The following is an 18,304-nucleotide window of genomic DNA, read 5'->3' on the forward strand; positions in this document are numbered from 1 at the left end:
ATTTGTGTTTTTTTTTTTTTAGCTTTGAGAGACGTTTCCAGTCTTAGTTCAGATTCTCATCTCACTTTTCTTCTCACAGCGTTTAAAGGGATAGTAGCATTTTTTTTAAAGTGGGGTTGTATGATCTACAAATAGCCCCTAAGTACTTTAATTGCAGTAGTAGAAGACTCTCTACACTCCTCCCGTTAGCAACGCCAGCCCATAGCCCTGCCCAGAGATTTACAACATACATTGTTGTGAATGGACCCAAAGAAACGGCCTATTTTCGTGGCCTAAAAGAGGTTTTATGTGAAAAAAAATACACAGTTCCATTGTTCGCTATAATATAATTTTTTTTCCAGCCCCTCAAAGTGCAGGAAAAACACAGTTTTTATTTGGAGCTAACCAACTCATGTATCCCTCCGCCCAGGGTTAGCGCCCGCCGATCAGCAGTTGGTTAGGTCCAAATAAAAACTGCGTTTTTCCTGCACTTTGAGGGGCTGGAAAAAATTATATTATAGTGAACAATGGAACTGTGTATTTTTTTTTCAGGTAAAACCTCTTTTAAGCCACGAAAATAGGCCGTTTCTTTGGGTCCATTCACAACACTGTATGTTGTAAATCTCTGGGCAGGGCTATGGGCTGGCGTTGCTAACGCGAGGAGTGCAGAGAGTCTTCTACTGCAATTAAAGTATACAACCCCACTTTAAAAAAATGCTACTATCCCTTTAAGGATACTTCAGGGTCGTCGATTTTTTTTAAATATTTGGTGTGGCGGAGTCTGTAACCCCCCGTACTGATGCTGCTGCTACCCTCTCTCTAAGTTAAAGTCACCGGACAGGAACACAAATACACAACCAGTCGCACACAAACACGTGACTCACACACTCGTTCGCCTTTCTTCTTCTTCTTTTTCTTCTTCTTCTTCTTCAGTCGCTCAGAGAGTAAAGTAAATCAGACGCCAGCGTTCGCAGCGTCTCGTCCGCTTCTCCAAAAACCGTTTCTCAGTTCACCGTCGTCGTCGTCGTCACCTTCGCCTCTCCTCAGAGAAAACATGAAAAGTGCCAGTTTGTAAGACCCCGCCCACTCCTCCTCTTCCTCCTCCTCCTCCTCCTCCTCCTCCTCCTCCTCCTCCTCTTCCTCCTCCTCCTCCTCCTCTCTGGGTTAAGACTGCGCTCTCACGTCCGTTGATTGATGATCGGGTGATCGAGCGTGAGAGTTTTAACGGAGCGCCCCGTGGCAGGTCCGAGCCTCCATGGGGAGAAGCCGGGATGAGGGAAGGAAGAAGGGAAGGAAGGAAGTAAGGAAGGAAGGGAGCGAAGGAGGGATGAAGGGATGGAGGGATGATGGAGGGGGAGGAGGGGTCCCACTGAGGCCAACAGCCTCGCGTTGGATGAACTACAGCCGAGTTTTTTGTTGTGTTTTTTTTTCTTCCTCCCTCCACACGTTGGTTAAAGATGAGAGAAAGGTCTGAGCTGCTCCAGCTGGACTTCCAGAGATATCCTCTCCTCCAGCAGGTCCTGGAAGACCACCAGTTGTTATGAGTGCTTTTTATTTTTTTTACATTAGGAAAAAAGAGTCGAGAATGAAAACATACAGTGGCTTCATGCAAAAGTTTGGTCAAAATGTCTGTTACTGTGTTAAGCAAGTGGAAGATTAAGTGATCTCCAAAAGACAGAAAGCTAAACATGAAACACTCTTTTGCAAATTTTTTTTTAGCAATATCAGTGTATTTTTGTGGGTTTCTACAATTTTAGAGTGAAAAAGGGAAACAAAGCAAAAGAATGGGAAACCCAGGAGATCTCTGATAACTTTGACAAACGTATCAGACAAGGTATTTACTATTTACATGCTGTGCTACTAGGTACTAACTATACAGGGGGCCCTTTTCCTTTTCTGTCATTTTGAAAATGTAAAAGATGAAAATAAAAAAAGATATATATATATATATATATAGTTTAAAATGTAAAGGGAATGTGTCATCTGTAACTTTATGCCTTTTGGAGATAATTTCATCTTCCACTTGCTTAAGAAGAAGAATAGAAGAATATCCTTTATTCTTATCCTCTGCCATCAATGTGTGAATGTGTGTGTGAATGGGTGAATGCGATGTATGATGTAAAAGTGTTTTGGGTATCATTGCAGGTATAGTAAAGCGCTATATAAATACAGACCATTTACCATTTACTTTACTGTCATTTTCACATGTACAATGACATTAAATAGGCCAAACCAGAAGGTGCAACCATAAAATGTAAAGTGTAAATGAGCATAAAAAAAGAATAGCTAGAATTAATAATGTTAATACTGAAATAAAACTAAAACTAAAACAAAACCATACATTTAATTCACCGAACTGCACAATCCTATATTGCACTGTGATTAGGTTTTGGTGGTATTGAGTGTGGTGGTTATTGCTGTGGGGTAGAAACTGTTTTTAAATCTATTTGTTCTGTTCACATCAACAGAAACTTTGACCAAACTTCTGCATGATGCCACTGTATAAAAACATTTCCTCTGTACCTTCAGCTGTTGCTGCAGTTCACTGTTCAGTCTCGCCAACACTGTGTTTGTCTCCTTGTTTCTTCTGATTGAAGCTTGAATCGCCTTCTTGTCCTTTCCTACCGACCTGAAGTCACACAAACACACACACACAGTTTACTTAAATATCAATATATCAATATCAATATCAATACAACTTTATTGTCCCTGCAGGGAAATTTGTCATGGACAGTCATGTGCCGCAAGTAACTGCATTACATAAGTACGCAAAACAGATAAAAAACCAAGTACATTTGACATTATTCGCACAGTTCTCACATACACACAACTCTACCATTCACACAAATACATATAAATATGGTAGATAAAAAGTACTGATGAGAACTATTAAAAACTCAAATAAAGTGCAGGAGTATCAGGAGCATTAAAAAGATTTTAAAATATATATATAATGAAAAAAAAAAGATAATAAAAAGAAGCACAGTCTCAAGAAAAAGAATGTAAAGTAGGGATAACAACCCAATTAAAATTTAGCAGGTTTGTTTAGAAGGGAAATGGATGTAGGGAGGAAGCTGAGTTTGTATCTGTTACTTTTGCATCGGCTTGCTCTGTACCATAAACATCACACATACAAATTTAACATCACACATACAAAATTAAGTATTTTTACATTAAACTAGAGTCTCATTAATCGCTCAGCCCGGTCGGCTACAGTACCTGGGGATGGAGGGCTGAGTGGCCAGGACAGCAGCTATGACGTTTGACTTTTGCGGACCGTGCTGTTCGTCCTCCGGCCGCAGCTCATCCTCAGATTTCAACCTCCGACGCACGGGTTTAGGAGGAGGAGCTAGAGGACCGGACGAACCTTTGGCCTGATGGGAACAAATAACAAAAAAAACAACAACAACAACACATGTGACTGAGCAGGAGAAGCTTTCAGTTGTAAAAGAGTTAATAATTATCAAATGGACAATTGCTCTGAGCTTTGATCCAGATGTGACGCCGGCATCATTTTTCACTTTTCAGATACGACTCAGTGAAGTGTAATGACCGGGTGTCAGGGATCAGAGGATGTTCAGAGGATGTTAAAGTCCCCCTCCCGCGACCCTTTTTGGTCATTTTAAAACCAGCTCATTAGCAATGCACCTCTGGAGGGTGGGCGGAGACTGCGCTGCTCTGCACCCGCCCAGCCACCTCCTCGCACCCCACCCCCCCGCTCGCTGACAGCTGGACATTGTACAATTACAGATTCAGCGCGTTTAGCGTAAAACTGCACACTGGGATTCGATCCCAGACTGGAGCATAGTCCTTGCTCACGATGCAAGCTGCTCTACCAGGTGAGCTATACCTGTTATACCTTGACAGTTACACCGAGCTGTCAAGCCTTTCACCTCTGAGCCAGATGCAGAGCGGGGCGGGAGCTTGTAGCACTAGTGCCCTCCCCTGGAGCTGTGACACGTCAGCTCCAGTCTCCCTGAAACTGCCAGTTTGCGTCTGCCATTGGTTCACAGCAGTTTGAAGGCAGAAAAACTCAGAAATGCAATTTTGCACTTTCTTTTCTGCTGATACTGTATGTCCTCTAACACAAGAAAAATGCCACAGGAACATGTGAAAAGCACGAAAAACACGATTTTCATGGGAGGGGGTCTTTAAACATACAGAGTTGACAGTAGTTGAGGTTCTCTCGTCTGCTTGGCCGTCGCTCTTTACTGATCTCAAGGGGCCGGCTCCCTCTGGCGCCTTCTCCACCTGTAAACACAGAAAGCAGCAACGTGATGTCAGACTCTGGACTATTAAACGGATGAGGTACAAACACTTTTGATTTCTGACCAGTAAACTGACAGAGCATAAACTTTAAAGTCTTTTTTTATTTATTTTTTTATTTAACCTTTATTTAACCAGGCGAAAAATCATTAAGAACAGGTTCTTATTTGCAATGATGGCCTGACAAAAAGCACAAGCTTCTTGAGGGGAGAGGGGGAGAGGGCTGTGAAAAAAAGTACAAGTTAAAAAACAGTGGCATAAAACAGCTAAACAGACATGCAGCAGAACGACCATAAAGACAATACACAAGCAGAGGCACAAAACACAACTGAGCAGACATGTAGCAAGACAGTCACAAAGACAATACACCAGCATGGCTGTGCAGGGAAGCAGGTTAGCAAGGCATGAGCAGAGCAGCGAGACAGGCAATAGCAGGCAGGGCAGAAAATTAATGTAACAGCTCAATTAGAACAGGCAAGGTTAATAGCGAGGAATTAGTTATCTAGAACATCACAACACAGAAATGCATGCGAAGACACTATACAAGGATTATCAACATGTAAGGAGGAGCCAGGGCTGCCAGCGGCAGGTATGGGCACTCAACATAAAAATACAGGCTAAAGGAAGAGGGGTTAGACGGGGGGAAAACATTTGCAGGAGTCTGTGACAAGGTGTGAGATGGCCTCTTTGAAGGTTGGAATGGAGATGAGTTTGTCAAGTTTGAGGAGTTTTTGTAATATGTTCCAATCAGAGGCAGCAGCTGACTGGAATGATGCGGAGCCGATTGTAGATCTGGTTTTGGGGATTGTTAGCAGAATGAGATGAGAGGACCGAGTGTTGTATGTGACAGGGAGTTGGTGCAGCAAACGGGACAGGTAAGGGGGGGTCCGTAGAAGGAGGGTCTTATAAATGAGAGTGAGCCAGTGGGTCTGACGGCGGGTGTGAAGTGATGGCCAATTTACCAAAGAGTAAAGAGTGCAATGGTGGTGTTGTGGGACGCGTTTGTAGCGAAGCGGATGGCGGAGTGATAGAGTGTGTCCAGTTTAGCAAGGGTGCTTTTACATGCTGTACGATAGATGGTGTCACCGAAATCAAGTGTGGGGAGAATTGTAAGTTTAATGAGACTCAATTTAGCAGAAGAGGTGAAGGCATAACGGTGTCTGTAAAGAAAACCAAGTTTGGCCCGGACCTTAGCCTGTAACTGGGAGATGTGATGTGAAAAACTAAGCGTGGAGTCTAACCAGATGCCAAGGTATTTGTAGGTGGAGACATATTCCAGGATAGCTCCCTCACAGGTAGAGATGTTTAGTTGAGATGGGGAGAGGGGGGGAGCGCCCTTCCTGTGAAACCACATAGCTTTCGTCTTAGATGTATTGAGAGACAATTTCAGTAGAGAGAAAGCGTGTTGTACCCGGAGGAAGCTATCCTGGAGTGTAGCTTGGACATAGGAGGGAGATGGGCCGGAGGCATACAGGATTGTGTCGTCAGCATAAAGGTGAATGAAAGAATTACCAGCAGCTAGGGGAATGTTATTGATGTAAATGGAGAACAGTAATGGACCAAGTATTGAACCTTGGGGGACACCCTTGGTGACAGGGAGGGGGTGAGAGAATGAGTTGTCTTTTACTGGCTCAGTGTTTGAATCATCATAACTCTTTATTGTGAAACCGTTGATCGTAAACCAGTGATAAAAAAAAAAAGACAGATGTGAGAGAGCGTGTGTGGAGCTGCCTCCAGGCTGTTTCTAGTAGCGTGGTCAAGTAACGAGACTCATCTGGCTCTGAAAGTATTTGTTAAAGGGATAGTTCAATATTTTAGCAAATTGGCCCATTGCCATAATCCCTATAGTTTTAGGAGTAGGTTTGTTACCTTTAATTGTCAGTGCAAGCTGTTTTTAGAACGGCGGAGCAGAGCCGTGAGCTGCTCAGAGCTACGCTACGGAGGCTCATTATGGGATTTCTTGGTTTCCCTCATCAAACTCATCAAATACACAATCCAACAACTCCAAAACACTCTGGTGGACAAGTTGTGACCTGCACATTCACCACGCTATGAGATAATAACACAACGTTATGAGACGGGAGTTGTTTTAGAGGCAAATGCAGAGACTGCTTGCAGAAAAACTGCCCCCGAAGGGAACACGCATCAGCATCATGAATTTACCTCTAAAACGACTCTGTCTCATAACGTCCCGTTATTATTTCATAGCGTGGTGAATGTGCAGGTCACAACTTGTCCACCAGAGCGTTGTGGAGTTGTTGGATTGTGTATTTGATGAGTTTGATGAGGGAAACCAAGAAATCCCATTAGCCTCCGTAGCGTAGCTCTGAGCAGCTCGCAGCTCTGCTCCGCCGTTCTAAAAATAGCTTGCACCGACAATTAAAGGTAACGAACCTACTGCTATGACTATAGGGATTATGGCAATGGGCCAATTTGCCAAAATGTTGAACTATCCCTTTAAATATCTACCACACAGACACCGGGTCGGAGCTTACCTGTCCCGCCTCGCTGTGATGGTCGACCTCGGGCAGACTGGACGGCTGCTCGGAGGCAGCGAACGCCTGGAACTGGCTGAAGTCGGCGAAGTTCGGCTGCTGAGGAATCTGCTGGGGGGAGGTGGTGGCGAGCGCGGCCCCTCCCCCGGGCACGGCCTCGGCATCCACACGGTGGCCGGTGTGTGGCACTGACGTCTGTTAGGGGAGGGGAGAGGAGAGGAGAGGAGAGGGGAGAGGAGAGGAGAGGAGAGGAGATTTTGATTTTTAAAACCAAACTTTTATTATCAGTCCATCCTTTGTCACAAAACTCTATCAAATTCAGAGAACAGAAGAGAAGAGGAGAGGAGAGGAGAAGAGAGGAGAGGGGGAGAGAAGAGGAGAGGAGAGGAGAGGAGAAGAGAGGAGAGGGGGAGAGAAGAGAAGAGGAGAGGAGAGGAGAGGAGAAGAGAGGAGAGGAGGAGAGGAGGAGAGAAGAGAAGAGGAGAGGAGAGGAGAGGAGGGAAAAGAAGAGGAGAGGAGAAGAGAAGAGGAGAGAAGAGAAGAGGAGAAGAGAGGAGAGAAGAGAGAAGAAAAGAGGAGATGAGAGGAGAGGAGTGGAGTGGAGTGGAGTGGAGTGGAGTGGAGAGGAGAGGAGAGGAGAGGAGAGGAGAGGAGAGGAGAGGAGAGGAGAGGAGAGGAGAGGAGAGGAGAGGAGAGAAGAGAAGAGAAGGACAGGAGGAAAGAAAAGAAGAGAAGAAAAAAGGAGAGGAGAGGAGAGAAGAGAAGAGGAGAGGGGAAGAGAAGAGAAGAGAAGAGAAGAGAAGAGAAGAGAAGAGAAGAGAAGAGAAGAGAAGAGAAGAGAAGAGAAGAGTTTCTATCACTGAGCCCCAACATTTACTGATGTTAAAATTTACCAAAATAAAAGTCTCTTCAGTGTGTCTGACCTGTGTTGGCAGCGGTCGGGGAGGCACGGCGGGCGGGTACGCTATCGTCGAGGGCTGCGGCTGTCCCGTGGCCGAGGCGGCGGCGAAGGTTCGGTTCATGTCCAGAGACGAGGAGCGGGAGTGGGAGGGGTGAGGGCGGGGGGGAGGCGGGGGAGGGGCGACCACCTTCAGAGCCTCCGGGGACGTACCCGACTGAGACCTGAACACAACACAACACATGAATGAATGAATGAATGAATGAATGAATGAATGAATGAATGAATGAATGAATGAATGAATGAATCCCTCTGGAGTTAAAACACTCAAACCGACACAGATCTGCGAGATAACGATAAGAAGTCACTTCAAATGCTGCACTATGCACTCATTGATCCGTACTTATTTTACTGTGTTGAGGTATGGGGGAAACACATATAAAAGCACTTTACAAAAGATTTGCATTTTACAAAAAAGAGTCATAAGGATGGTTCATCATGCTGGGTACCTTGCTCATACAAATCGGTTGTTTTTAAAATCAGGTATTTTAAGATTTGAGGACCTAGTCAAATTCAAAACAGGTCAGATTTTGTTTAAAGCCTGGAATAGGCTGCTACCAATAAACATCCAAATAATGTTTATGGTCAGAGAAAGCATATATGATTTAAGAGGGAACTGTAACTTTAAACAATCTACCATCCATTCTACCCTGAAAAGTTTTAGCATCTATTTTTGTGGTGTTAAAATGTGGAATAGACTAGATGAGGATATAAAAATGTGCAATAACTTAAAACAATTTAAAAGTAAGTACAAACATACACTCTTGGACAGCTAAAGAACTTGACAGCTAATTTTACTCCTTTTATTTATAATCATGGTCTTATTTCATATTAAAGCAATATGTTTTTAATCTTCTGAATTGTATGGAACAACAGATGTATGACATGAATCACAATGTAAGGGGGGGCTGAACTTGATAAGCTTTGCTTCCTTCAGTTCAGCCCCTTCTCAAGGGGTTACATAGATTGTTTGTCTTTTGATGTGCTTGTTTGAGACAAATAAAAATCAAATCAAAAATCAAATCAAATAACCTACTAACAGTACTGATAACAATAAAAGTGTGGGAAAATATATCAAATATAAAATTGTGATGATCTATTAATTGGCAGTTTTTTTTTGATTAAAGGGGAACTATGCAAGAATTGCTAAGCCTCCTCCTGGCCATGTGCTTTTCTTTACAACAAAGCCGGCGAGAAATCAATGAATAGAGCGGTACATAACATTATATATCATTATGTGATGTTACGATGTGTTTATCTGTGTAGTTTTATCCGCCATAAACAAGAGATTACGGGTTACGGGGCGCGTTTGTGTCGCAGAGACGAGAGCTGGGACACCGGGTCGGAGGCTCTGATCTTGCAAGGTTGGTTTTTGGCCAAGAGACGCTACGTTGAAAGGCAGAGAGCCTCCGTTCTCCCTCGTAACAAGTTACATATCATTTATAAACCATAACAATTACTCCAAAGCTGTTTAAATAAGGTAAAAATGTAGCATAGTTAAGCTAAAAATCATGCATAGTTCCTCTTTAACTTAAGAAATGTATATAAAAACAACAGAGCTCATCGTGACGTCCTCAAATGTAACAGTCTTGTCATTTGAGAAACTGAAATCTTCAGTGTTCACTATTTTTTGCATGGTGGAAAATGATAGATTTTTTATGTTTTCTTGTCAAACAACTGCTTGGTTAATTAACAAATGGTTTCAGCACTGAACATGAGCATAAATATAAAGAAAGATTGTGAGAGAATATGAGAGCTACTGACCTTTGTCTTGTGATTGGCTCCTGGTCTGACGTGAAGGAGTCTGAACTGCTATAACCATCACCTCCACGGAGACAAACAAACACTTTGTTAACCTCCTGACTGATAGAAATCCTAACAATGTTTCACTCACCACACACATATATTCATAACATGGCAGGAACTTATTCATTAAAGGGATAGTAGCATTTTTTAAAAGTGGGGTTGTATGATCTACAAATAGCCCCCAAGTACTTTAATTGCAGTAGAAGACTCTCTGCACTCCTCCCATTAGCAACGCCAGCCCATAGCCCTGCCCAGAGATTTACAACATACATTGTTGTGAATGGAAAGGTCCAAATAAAAACTGTGTTTTTCCTGCACTTTGAGGGGCTGGAAAAAATTATATTATAGCGAACAATGGAACTGTGTATTTTTTTTTCAGGTAAAACCTCTTTTAGGCCGTGAAAATAGGCCGTTTCTTTGGGTCCATTCACAACAATGTATGTTGTAAATCTCTGGGCAGGGCTATTATGGGCTGGCGTTGCTAACGGGAGGAGTGCAGAGAGTCTTCTACTGCAATTAAAGTACTTAGGGGCTATTTGTAGATCATACAACCCCACTTTAAAAAAAATGCTACTATCCCTTTAAGATGAAAATACACATGTTTTACTACTTATAAACATAAAACTTCAGATTCAGTGTGCACTCGTCTCGTGCTGGAGAGACCGTCCTTTACTCACCTACAGTGTTAGCGGCTACAAACTTCATGGAGGCAGGTAGTTTGGCTTCTTCTGACAGTTCTGGGGGTTTGGCAAGTAGAGGACTGGTCGGGTGGTTGTGGTCTGAAAGTCAGAGGGAATAACAGGAGAAAAGTGTTGAGTAAATAATGTAAAATGTAAAACAGGTGACAGTCGCAGCGTCAATTCGACCACTGCGTGTTTATGAATAAAAGAAAAGTGTAGTTTGATCATATTTAATGACAGTTTCTGTTTACTGAGAACAAATAGCAGTGCTTTTAGGTTGGTATTATTATCTTTCCCATGTTGCAGACTCAGCCCAACACATGATGTGTAGGTATCCAGGGCCGTTGTATAGGGGAGAAAGGTGATGATAATTCTAGGGGCCCAGCGCCCAGTGGGGCCCATAAAAAACCCCAGTAGTCTAATCTTTGTATGACTGATTTATTCTGTGTAAGACCCTGACTAATACTCGTAGTACACTGTAAAAAAAACTCAACATCTTTCCAAGAATATTTGTCTTATTTCTTGTCCAAATGTCTCATTTCTAGTCAAAACTAATCTCTTTCCACTTAAAATAAGACTCATTACCTAAAATTTTACTTGTTTTTAGATCATTTTCACTTAAATTCACAATAAATAGAAAAATCTGCCAGTGAAAGTAAGTTTTTTGTGCTTGTAATAAGAAAGAAAAACTTGCTCCACTATCAGATTTTTTCTACTTATTCCAAGTGAAAATATGCTTGAAAGAAGTAAAAAGTGTCTAAAAACAAGCTACTTTTAATATGATGTGTCTTATTTTAAGTAGAATGAGATTTGTTTTGACTAGAAATTACATTTTGACTAGAAATAAGACAAATATTCTTGCTAAGATACTTGAGTTTTTGCAGTGTAATGCTGCATTAGCATCAAAACAAAGAAGGCTAAATAAAAAACGATAATACATACGTAGTCTAAGAAAAAAAAAGGAAAAGTTAGGGGGAGGGGCCCACTTTAGTATTCTTTAAGGGGGCCCAGAATTCCTAGCAACGGCCCTGTAGGTATCATATTGGTTTAAACCGCAATCGTCAGTGAGGTGAAGCTCCTAACATCGCAAACATATAATGACACAAATGACTACACTGTCTTTTATTTAATCATAAATCAGGATGGCGACAGTGGCTTCTTCTCACCGCTGCCTGTTCTCTTCAGCTCCATCTCCTGCATGTGGATCTTACTGGGCGTCATTCGGATGGGAACCGGGTGGACGATGGCCGTGTCCTGAAAGGACGGGGACAGAAAGGGAACAGGGTGAGACGGGAAGGTTTATGAAGGGAAGACAAGACGAGGTTCAGGGGCGGAGGAGTTCAGGAGTCGTCTCACAAGTAAAGGCTCTCTCTCATGAGTGTATCTATGTAAATATTATATACTATTCCCATTGGAAATTGTTTCACTGTGACTCCTGTGTGGACGCCGGCAGCTGGTAAAGTGAAATGTCACCATAATAACTGCATTTACTCAGAGCAATCAGGTAGAAGTTTGAAGTTTTATCTCATTCATTTTAATTCATAATGAGAGATTTTACTTTAAGTCAGTAAAAACTATATGATTAGTGTTACTACTTCCTTCTTAAAAACTTGACACAGTAACTATAATGATGCATTAAACTGCCCAACAACATGTAAAAATACACCATTGAAATGCTCCTTTTTTTATGAATCCATCAGTAATATAATATATAACACTCTAAAAACACACAATAGCCAATTTTCCCATGATCAAAGTTTTACAATTAGAACTTATTTTTGCCTTAGAAGTAGATTTTGCATGACAAAACTAAACTTTTGCCAAAGATAAAAGCTTATTTTGCATTATAAAAACATTTCTCCACTCATAAAACCTTATTATTACTTTTTTTTCTCTTTTGCATTACAAACAATTATTTTTTAATACCTTTACAGCATTTTTTTAAGTACCAGCAAGTGACATTTTCAATACAGGACTTTTAGATGCAATGATATATTTCATATCACAGTATAATAGCTTTTAATCAGCTAAAGGATTATCATATTTCTTCCCTGACAGCATGAGCCTCTTGGAAAAGCGTCTTGCTGAGATATTTCCACAAAAAGTCAGATCATCAATTTATCACTGAGAAAAAAAAGTAGCGGTTATGAATGAAACGGTCTGTCATTGTTTAGGTTCTTCTGCTCAGTGATTTTTTTACTTTGGGATTTCTGCCTAGAATTGCTGAGCACCTACAGCAATTTAAAAAAAGAAAAAAAGAAAAGATGCACACTCTTGCAAATTGTGGTTGTCAATGTCGCACTTTTCATCACATTAATTGTGCAGAGCCATTCCAGAGCCAGTTATTGCTGGAAGGAAGAAAAAATTCTGCCTGAGAGACAGAAAAAAAGATTTAAATAAAAAAAAGACAACGTAATTGGACAGAAAGTTCAACAGTAAAATGACAAAAAGCACCGCGCACATTTTCTTTTCTTTTTTTTTTTAAATACTTACAGTAATGACCATACATGGAAACATTTATCTGTCACAATCTGCAAGTGCACACTAGTGATTGGTGGATGTCACTGTAGGAAAAAAAAAAAAGGCGATGCCCAATAGAAGCTAAGCCAGCCAAATCACAACACACGCTGTCGACTGCTGATGCAGCGGACGGCATTTGGAAAAGAACATCATGCACAGACAGAGTGATAGAGTGACAGAGAGAGTGACAGATACAGAGAGATAGAAAGAGATGGAGAGAGAGAGAGAGAGAGAGAGAGAGAAAGAGAGATCCAGAGAGGGTTAATGTCTGTCCATTAATGGTGAAACCATGCATACTAAGTGATTGACTTACAGGGTCAGCTGGTGCAATGTTAGAGTCAAATTGGGTCAGAGTTTGTGAGCTGGAGGAGCGCTCGCTAAACGTCTCCCACTGCTGCAGGAGACAGGACAGACAGTGAGAAAAAACACGTCAGTCAGCCAGTGCAGTGACATCACACAATTACATCATCAAGTCCGCACAATGCGACATCACCGCTCGCTCGCTCGTCGAAACACGATGGGTGGAAACTTTAAAAAAAAAACAAAAAAAAAAAAACAGAACCAGACATCGCCTCGTGCGAGTCCGAGAAGTGACAGAAGTGAGAGAAAAAGGAGCTGGTGAATTATCAGTAATTATGTTTTTTTATTGATGATGATGAAGAGGATGGAGTTGCGATCAATTGGATGGTGGATGGTAGGCTTGGGCGGTATTACGGTAATACCGTATACTGCAGGTGTTTAAAAATAGCAACGGTATCAATTTCAATACCGCCATGAAAAAATGCAATGCACTTATACAGGAGATAAGGATTAAATATTAAATAAAAGTAATTTAATGTCTAAAATTGATTATATGTCCAGTAGCACTTATGTGTGGTTGAATTTTCAGTTAGTTTAATATGTTTTAGCCTACTTTTACCTAAGACCTGCTGTGTCTGCGTGCGTGTCATGACTTCCTGTATCTGGCCCTTCAAAATAAAAGCCCTATAGCCTTTCATATACAGTTCGGTCATATTGATTTTGACTTAATTTTGACAAGACAGGGCTCCAAATGTTTTGTTTTTTTTCCTGCGACCAATCGACCAATGAGATTTTGGTCTGCTACTGTTCAGCCCTAGTATTCAGTTTCTGAATGGTGAAGACACAAGCCAATGTTTGGTAATGCCACTTACGTCATCATTTTTAATTAGTCACGGTAATACCGTATACCGTGGTAAAATGTGGAGGAAGTTTGACGGTATCAAAATTTGGATACCGCCCAAGCCTAGTGGATGGATAAAGAAAAAGGCCAAACGTCGCCTGATTGATTAACCATGGGGCGATTATTTCAGATGAATCAAATGCAAACACAAGCAAAAGCAAACAGACGTGTGACACCACAGTACATGATGAATGTGTGTGCGTGTGTGTGTGTGTGTGTGTGTGTGTGTGTGTGTGTGTGTGTGTGTGTGTGTGTGTGTGTGTGTATGTGGGAACCTCGTTGCTCTGGTTCATCTCGGGCCAGGCCTGGTTGAGTGAAGGCATGGAGGGAGACTTGTTGGGGGTCACCTCCACCGGCGAGCCCGAGTATCCGACGTCGGCTGCCGGCTCGGGGACTTCTGTGGGAATAAAACCGAGACACGAGACGGATTCATGTACAGGTGCATCTCAATAAGTTAGAATATCATGGAAAAGTTTATTTATGTCAGTAATTCAATTCAAAAAGTGAAACTAATACATTGTATAGATCCATTACACACAGAATACAACATTACATGTCTTTATTTGGTAACACTTTATAATAAGTAGCCTACACACTATTAAGCATTAGTTAAGCATTTATACTGAATTCTTCATTTAAAAGACATAAATACTCATTAGAATGTAGTTTATAAATACAGTTAGTGCTTATCAGTGATGAGTCAAACATTTTTAACTGTGTTTATAAACTACATACTAATGAGTATTCATGTGTTATAAATGATGAATTCAGTATTTAATGCTTAATAGTGTGTACTTATAATAAAGTGTAACCCTTTATTCATTTAATTTCTTCTAATTGTAATGATTATGACTTACATTTAATGAAGACCCAAAATTCAGTATCTCAAAAAATATTAAAAAATATTACATTTTTAATATGGAAATGTTGCCCTTCAGAAAAGTATGTTCATGTATGCGCTCAATACTCGGTTGGTTGGTTAGTATGTACTGTATGTGAGCCTCAGATACATTTAACAACCCAACAGTTAACACAAATTAATAATAATTATCATTAGTTACTCAGCATCACTTTGGTTTTAGTGGCATAAAATATTCTGGTTGTGCAGTTTTCTTCATGTGAACATCCTTTATAAATTATACTTATTACCGCAGCTCTGTTATAGTTTAAAAAAATTCGTTCTTTAGTCTAAAAACCTTTTAATCTTCTTATTTTAGCTGATAGTGACAGGACAGAGAGGAAGAGAGGAGGTGACATGCAGCAAAGGGCCGTAGGTTGGACTCAACCACAGAGCCGCTGCACATTAGGATTTACTAAAGTTAAAGTGATACATGATCTACCAGCTAAAAGAATAATTTGACAACTTGGGAAATGTATTTAATTTAAATGGCTTTGATGCCAGAAGTCAGAGGAGACGGACGATCCCTCTCTGTAATATGAAGCTACTATCACCACCAGCAGGAAATGAGCTTAGCTTAGTTTGGAGGGAAACGGGTAAATTGACTCTGTGAAAAGGAAACAAAACGCCTCCAACCAGCACCGCAGCAGCTCACTAATCCTGACTCACATGGTGCCTTGTTCATTAATAAAAAGAGGGCAAAAAATACAACATCCAAAGAAGGCTGTGTGCAGGATTAAAGATTGCAAACTTAGAAAAAAAGGAACAGAAAGCCGCACACTGCAGAGGCTTTTTATGTTCTGCTAAATAAAAAGTTGAGGATTTCTTTCCCTTTTTGCCTTGTTTATTGCTAATTACTTATAAGAAACAAGATGTAAAGGTGGCATACATTGGCTTCATTCATTAAAAAGACTTTAGAAAGACATAATAGTAGCATCAGTTTTCTCATCTTAAAATATGTTAAAGCAGATATCAGTGGAATGTTTTTGTTAATATAAGTCCTAAATAGTCCTATTTTCCGTCAGCAATCACTTACATGAAGTATTTCAGCCTAAACACGAGTCTCTCCGTCACTCTGCTCTGCTGTAACCCGAGGAGAAAATTTTCCTTGTGGGATACAAGTGTTATCCAATGAGGGGAGAGAACGGCATGAAGGGCTGTGTGTGCAGCCAAGGGATGCGCGTGAATGTGGTGACGTAGCACGAGGACCAATTGATGCCTGACAAGGGCGGGGGCTGCTAACTCATGGTGCGTTCAAGGAAACTCGTACTTTGTGTTTTTCCTTCCTGTGAAGTCATACCAGTTCGATCTGGTACGAGTTCACGGGTCGGAAGTTACGAGTGGCCGTTATAGGGAACTTTCACAGACAACAGGACGGTAAAAACACGAGCTACGGGTTACCTGGAACGCTACCAAGTCGTAGTTGTGACTTGAAGCTGTAACTTACGGTTTCAAAAGCCTGCCTTGAACACAGCATTAGCCGAAACGGCCGTGCCGCTGTTATCTGCTTTAATAAAGAAAATGAAATTGTTGCACAACTCCTTGAAGCACAGGTGGATTTGGTGCAGAATCTGCTGCAGAAAAACAAAGCTTTCACTTTTTCTAAACTTAAAAATGACACATTGCAGCAGGAGAGAAAAACAAAAGCTTCTGAAAACTCATCTGTGTTACTGGGTGGAGTTACTGGGGGCAGTGGGGAGAGGGGGGGGGCTGAGGCTGCTGTGGTGGGGGTGGAAACACAAAATTACCGGAGCTGCTGATCCAGTTACATCAGCACACACTGTGATTATCTGCACTTTCATTGATATTTTAACCTCTGCCCTTCAGAGGATATAATATTGAACAGCAGCAGTTTTTGGCCGGCGCGCTAACGAACAACGATAAACAAACACTCTGCAGTTATTACATTTGTCCAAACACAGCTAAAAGGACGAAACCTGAAACACCACCAACTGTTTTTGTTTCCTGCCACAGAGAATTGTGTGCATCGTGTGTGTTGTTGTTTACTCTGCTGTTCTGCCATTATCTAAAAATATATTAACAAGTTAATATTGTTATTGTCTCTCGGCTGCTCCCACGAGGCCTCGCCACAGCACAGATCAACCATCAGTACATTTGATTTGGTTTAGGTTTTACACCAGATGCTGTTTCCTGACAACCTCATCATGCTTAATGAACATGCTAATAATGGCTCGCAGCTAATGAGGCCACGTCATGTTTTGTTGTTGCTCTTTGTCCTGCTTTTTGGTTTAATTTCGCATGTATACTACGATGATATATTTATTTTGCTTACATAATTATGGATTTGTATTTTTTTGGGAAAATAAATTAACAAAAAAATAATAAATTCAGGGGTCCGGGCCTTTTCTGCTGCAGCCCCTCGACTCTGGAACAGCCTGCCAGAAGCCATTAGAAAAGCCGACTCTGTTGAGGCTTTCAAGAAGCTCCTTAAGACCCCATTTCTATGTTTTGGCTTTTAATTAGCACTTAATCTGTTTTTTCTATAATGCTGGGATTTAAAAATTTAATAATTTGTATCTCTTCCTTTGATTAATTGAAGTGTATGATGTTGTTGCGTTGTATTGATGTTGGTTTATGCCTATGTGACCTGTTGACTGTGAAGCACTTTGGTGCAAATGCTCTTTGCTTTTAAAAGGTGCTATGTACTGTAAATAAATTAAACTTAAAAATAAATTAAACTTAAATTTGAGGGGACGTCATGTTATAAAAAGGCAGCAGCACATCATGGAGAGAGCTCAGCACAGCTACAACCATAATACAGACAGGTTCTGCTCGCTCACTGCAGTGCCGTCACCTGACAGGTTTTATGAGACCTGAGGTTGAGAAATTAGGGAAGGGAGCAACCAACAGAGAGAGAGAGTGTGTGTGTGTGTGTGTGTGTGTGTGTGTGTGTGTGTGTGTGTGTGTGTGTGTGTGTGTGTGTGCGTGTGTGTGTGTGTGTGTGTGTGTGTGCGTGTGTGTGCGTGTACCTGCTGAGTCATCCAGGTCAATCAGCTTTGGCATCAGGCTCTCAGGCAGCTTCTCGGGGAGGTCGTAGCCATTCTTCCTGGCCACAACCAGGTGGAAAGCAGCACAGAACTCGTCCAGGGTCAGCGCTCCGTCTTTATCAAAGTCTGACAGCTCCCTTCAGAAAAAAAAAAGAAAAGAAAAAAAAAAGACACACACATTACAAACCAGCCTTGTTCATTAATAAAAAGAGGGCAAAAAGTACAACATCCAAAGACGGCTGTGTGCAGGATTAAAGATTGCAAACTTAGAAAAAAAGGAACAGAAATCCGCACACTGCAGAGGCTTTTTATGTTCTGCTAAATAAAAAGTTGAGGATTTCTTTCCCTTTTTGCCTTGTTTATTGCTAATTACTTATAAGAAACAAGATGTAAAGGTGCCATGCAGTGGCTTCATTCATTAAAAAGACTTTAGAAAGACATAATAGTAGCATCAGTTTTCTCATCTTAAAATATGTTAATAAAGAAAATGAAA

General features: G+C 41.2%; 1 protein-coding gene across 3 annotated transcripts in view; it reads right to left on the reverse strand.

Moving 5' to 3' along the window:
• Positions 1–1,416: 1,416 nt before the first annotated feature.
• The window catches only part of reps1 (RALBP1 associated Eps domain containing 1), a 38,854-nt gene continuing 21,966 nt past the window's right edge, over positions 1,417–18,304 (reverse strand). The window contains exons 8-19 of one of the 3 annotated variants that reach the window (XM_085771731.1): positions 17,794–17,948; positions 14,181–14,302; positions 13,018–13,095; positions 11,351–11,438; positions 10,182–10,283; positions 9,463–9,523; positions 7,664–7,862; positions 6,741–6,935; positions 4,141–4,230; positions 3,199–3,353; positions 2,503–2,608; positions 1,417–1,499 (exon numbers count right to left, since the gene is read on the reverse strand). In XM_085771731.1, coding sequence (XP_085627857.1) covers positions 1,431–1,499; positions 2,503–2,608; positions 3,199–3,353; positions 4,141–4,230; positions 6,741–6,935; positions 7,664–7,862; positions 9,463–9,523; positions 10,182–10,283; positions 11,351–11,438; positions 13,018–13,095; positions 14,181–14,302; positions 17,794–17,948 — 1,420 coding nt within the window. In that variant the 3' untranslated portion in view covers positions 1,417–1,430. Of the gene's footprint in view, positions 1,500–2,502; positions 2,609–3,198; positions 3,354–4,140; positions 4,231–6,740; positions 6,936–7,663; positions 7,863–9,462; positions 9,524–10,181; positions 10,284–11,350; positions 11,439–13,017; positions 13,099–14,180; positions 14,303–17,793; positions 17,949–18,304 lie in introns of all 3 variants that reach the window. The other 2 variants (XM_085771729.1, XM_085771732.1) reach the window with 2 other exon arrangements.

The sequence above is a fragment of the Trachurus japonicus genome, chromosome 24 (genome assembly GCF_045865225.1).
Source record: "Trachurus japonicus isolate A0001 chromosome 24, Traja_1.0".
Classification (NCBI taxonomy): Eukaryota; Metazoa; Chordata; class Actinopteri; order Carangiformes; family Carangidae; genus Trachurus; species Trachurus japonicus.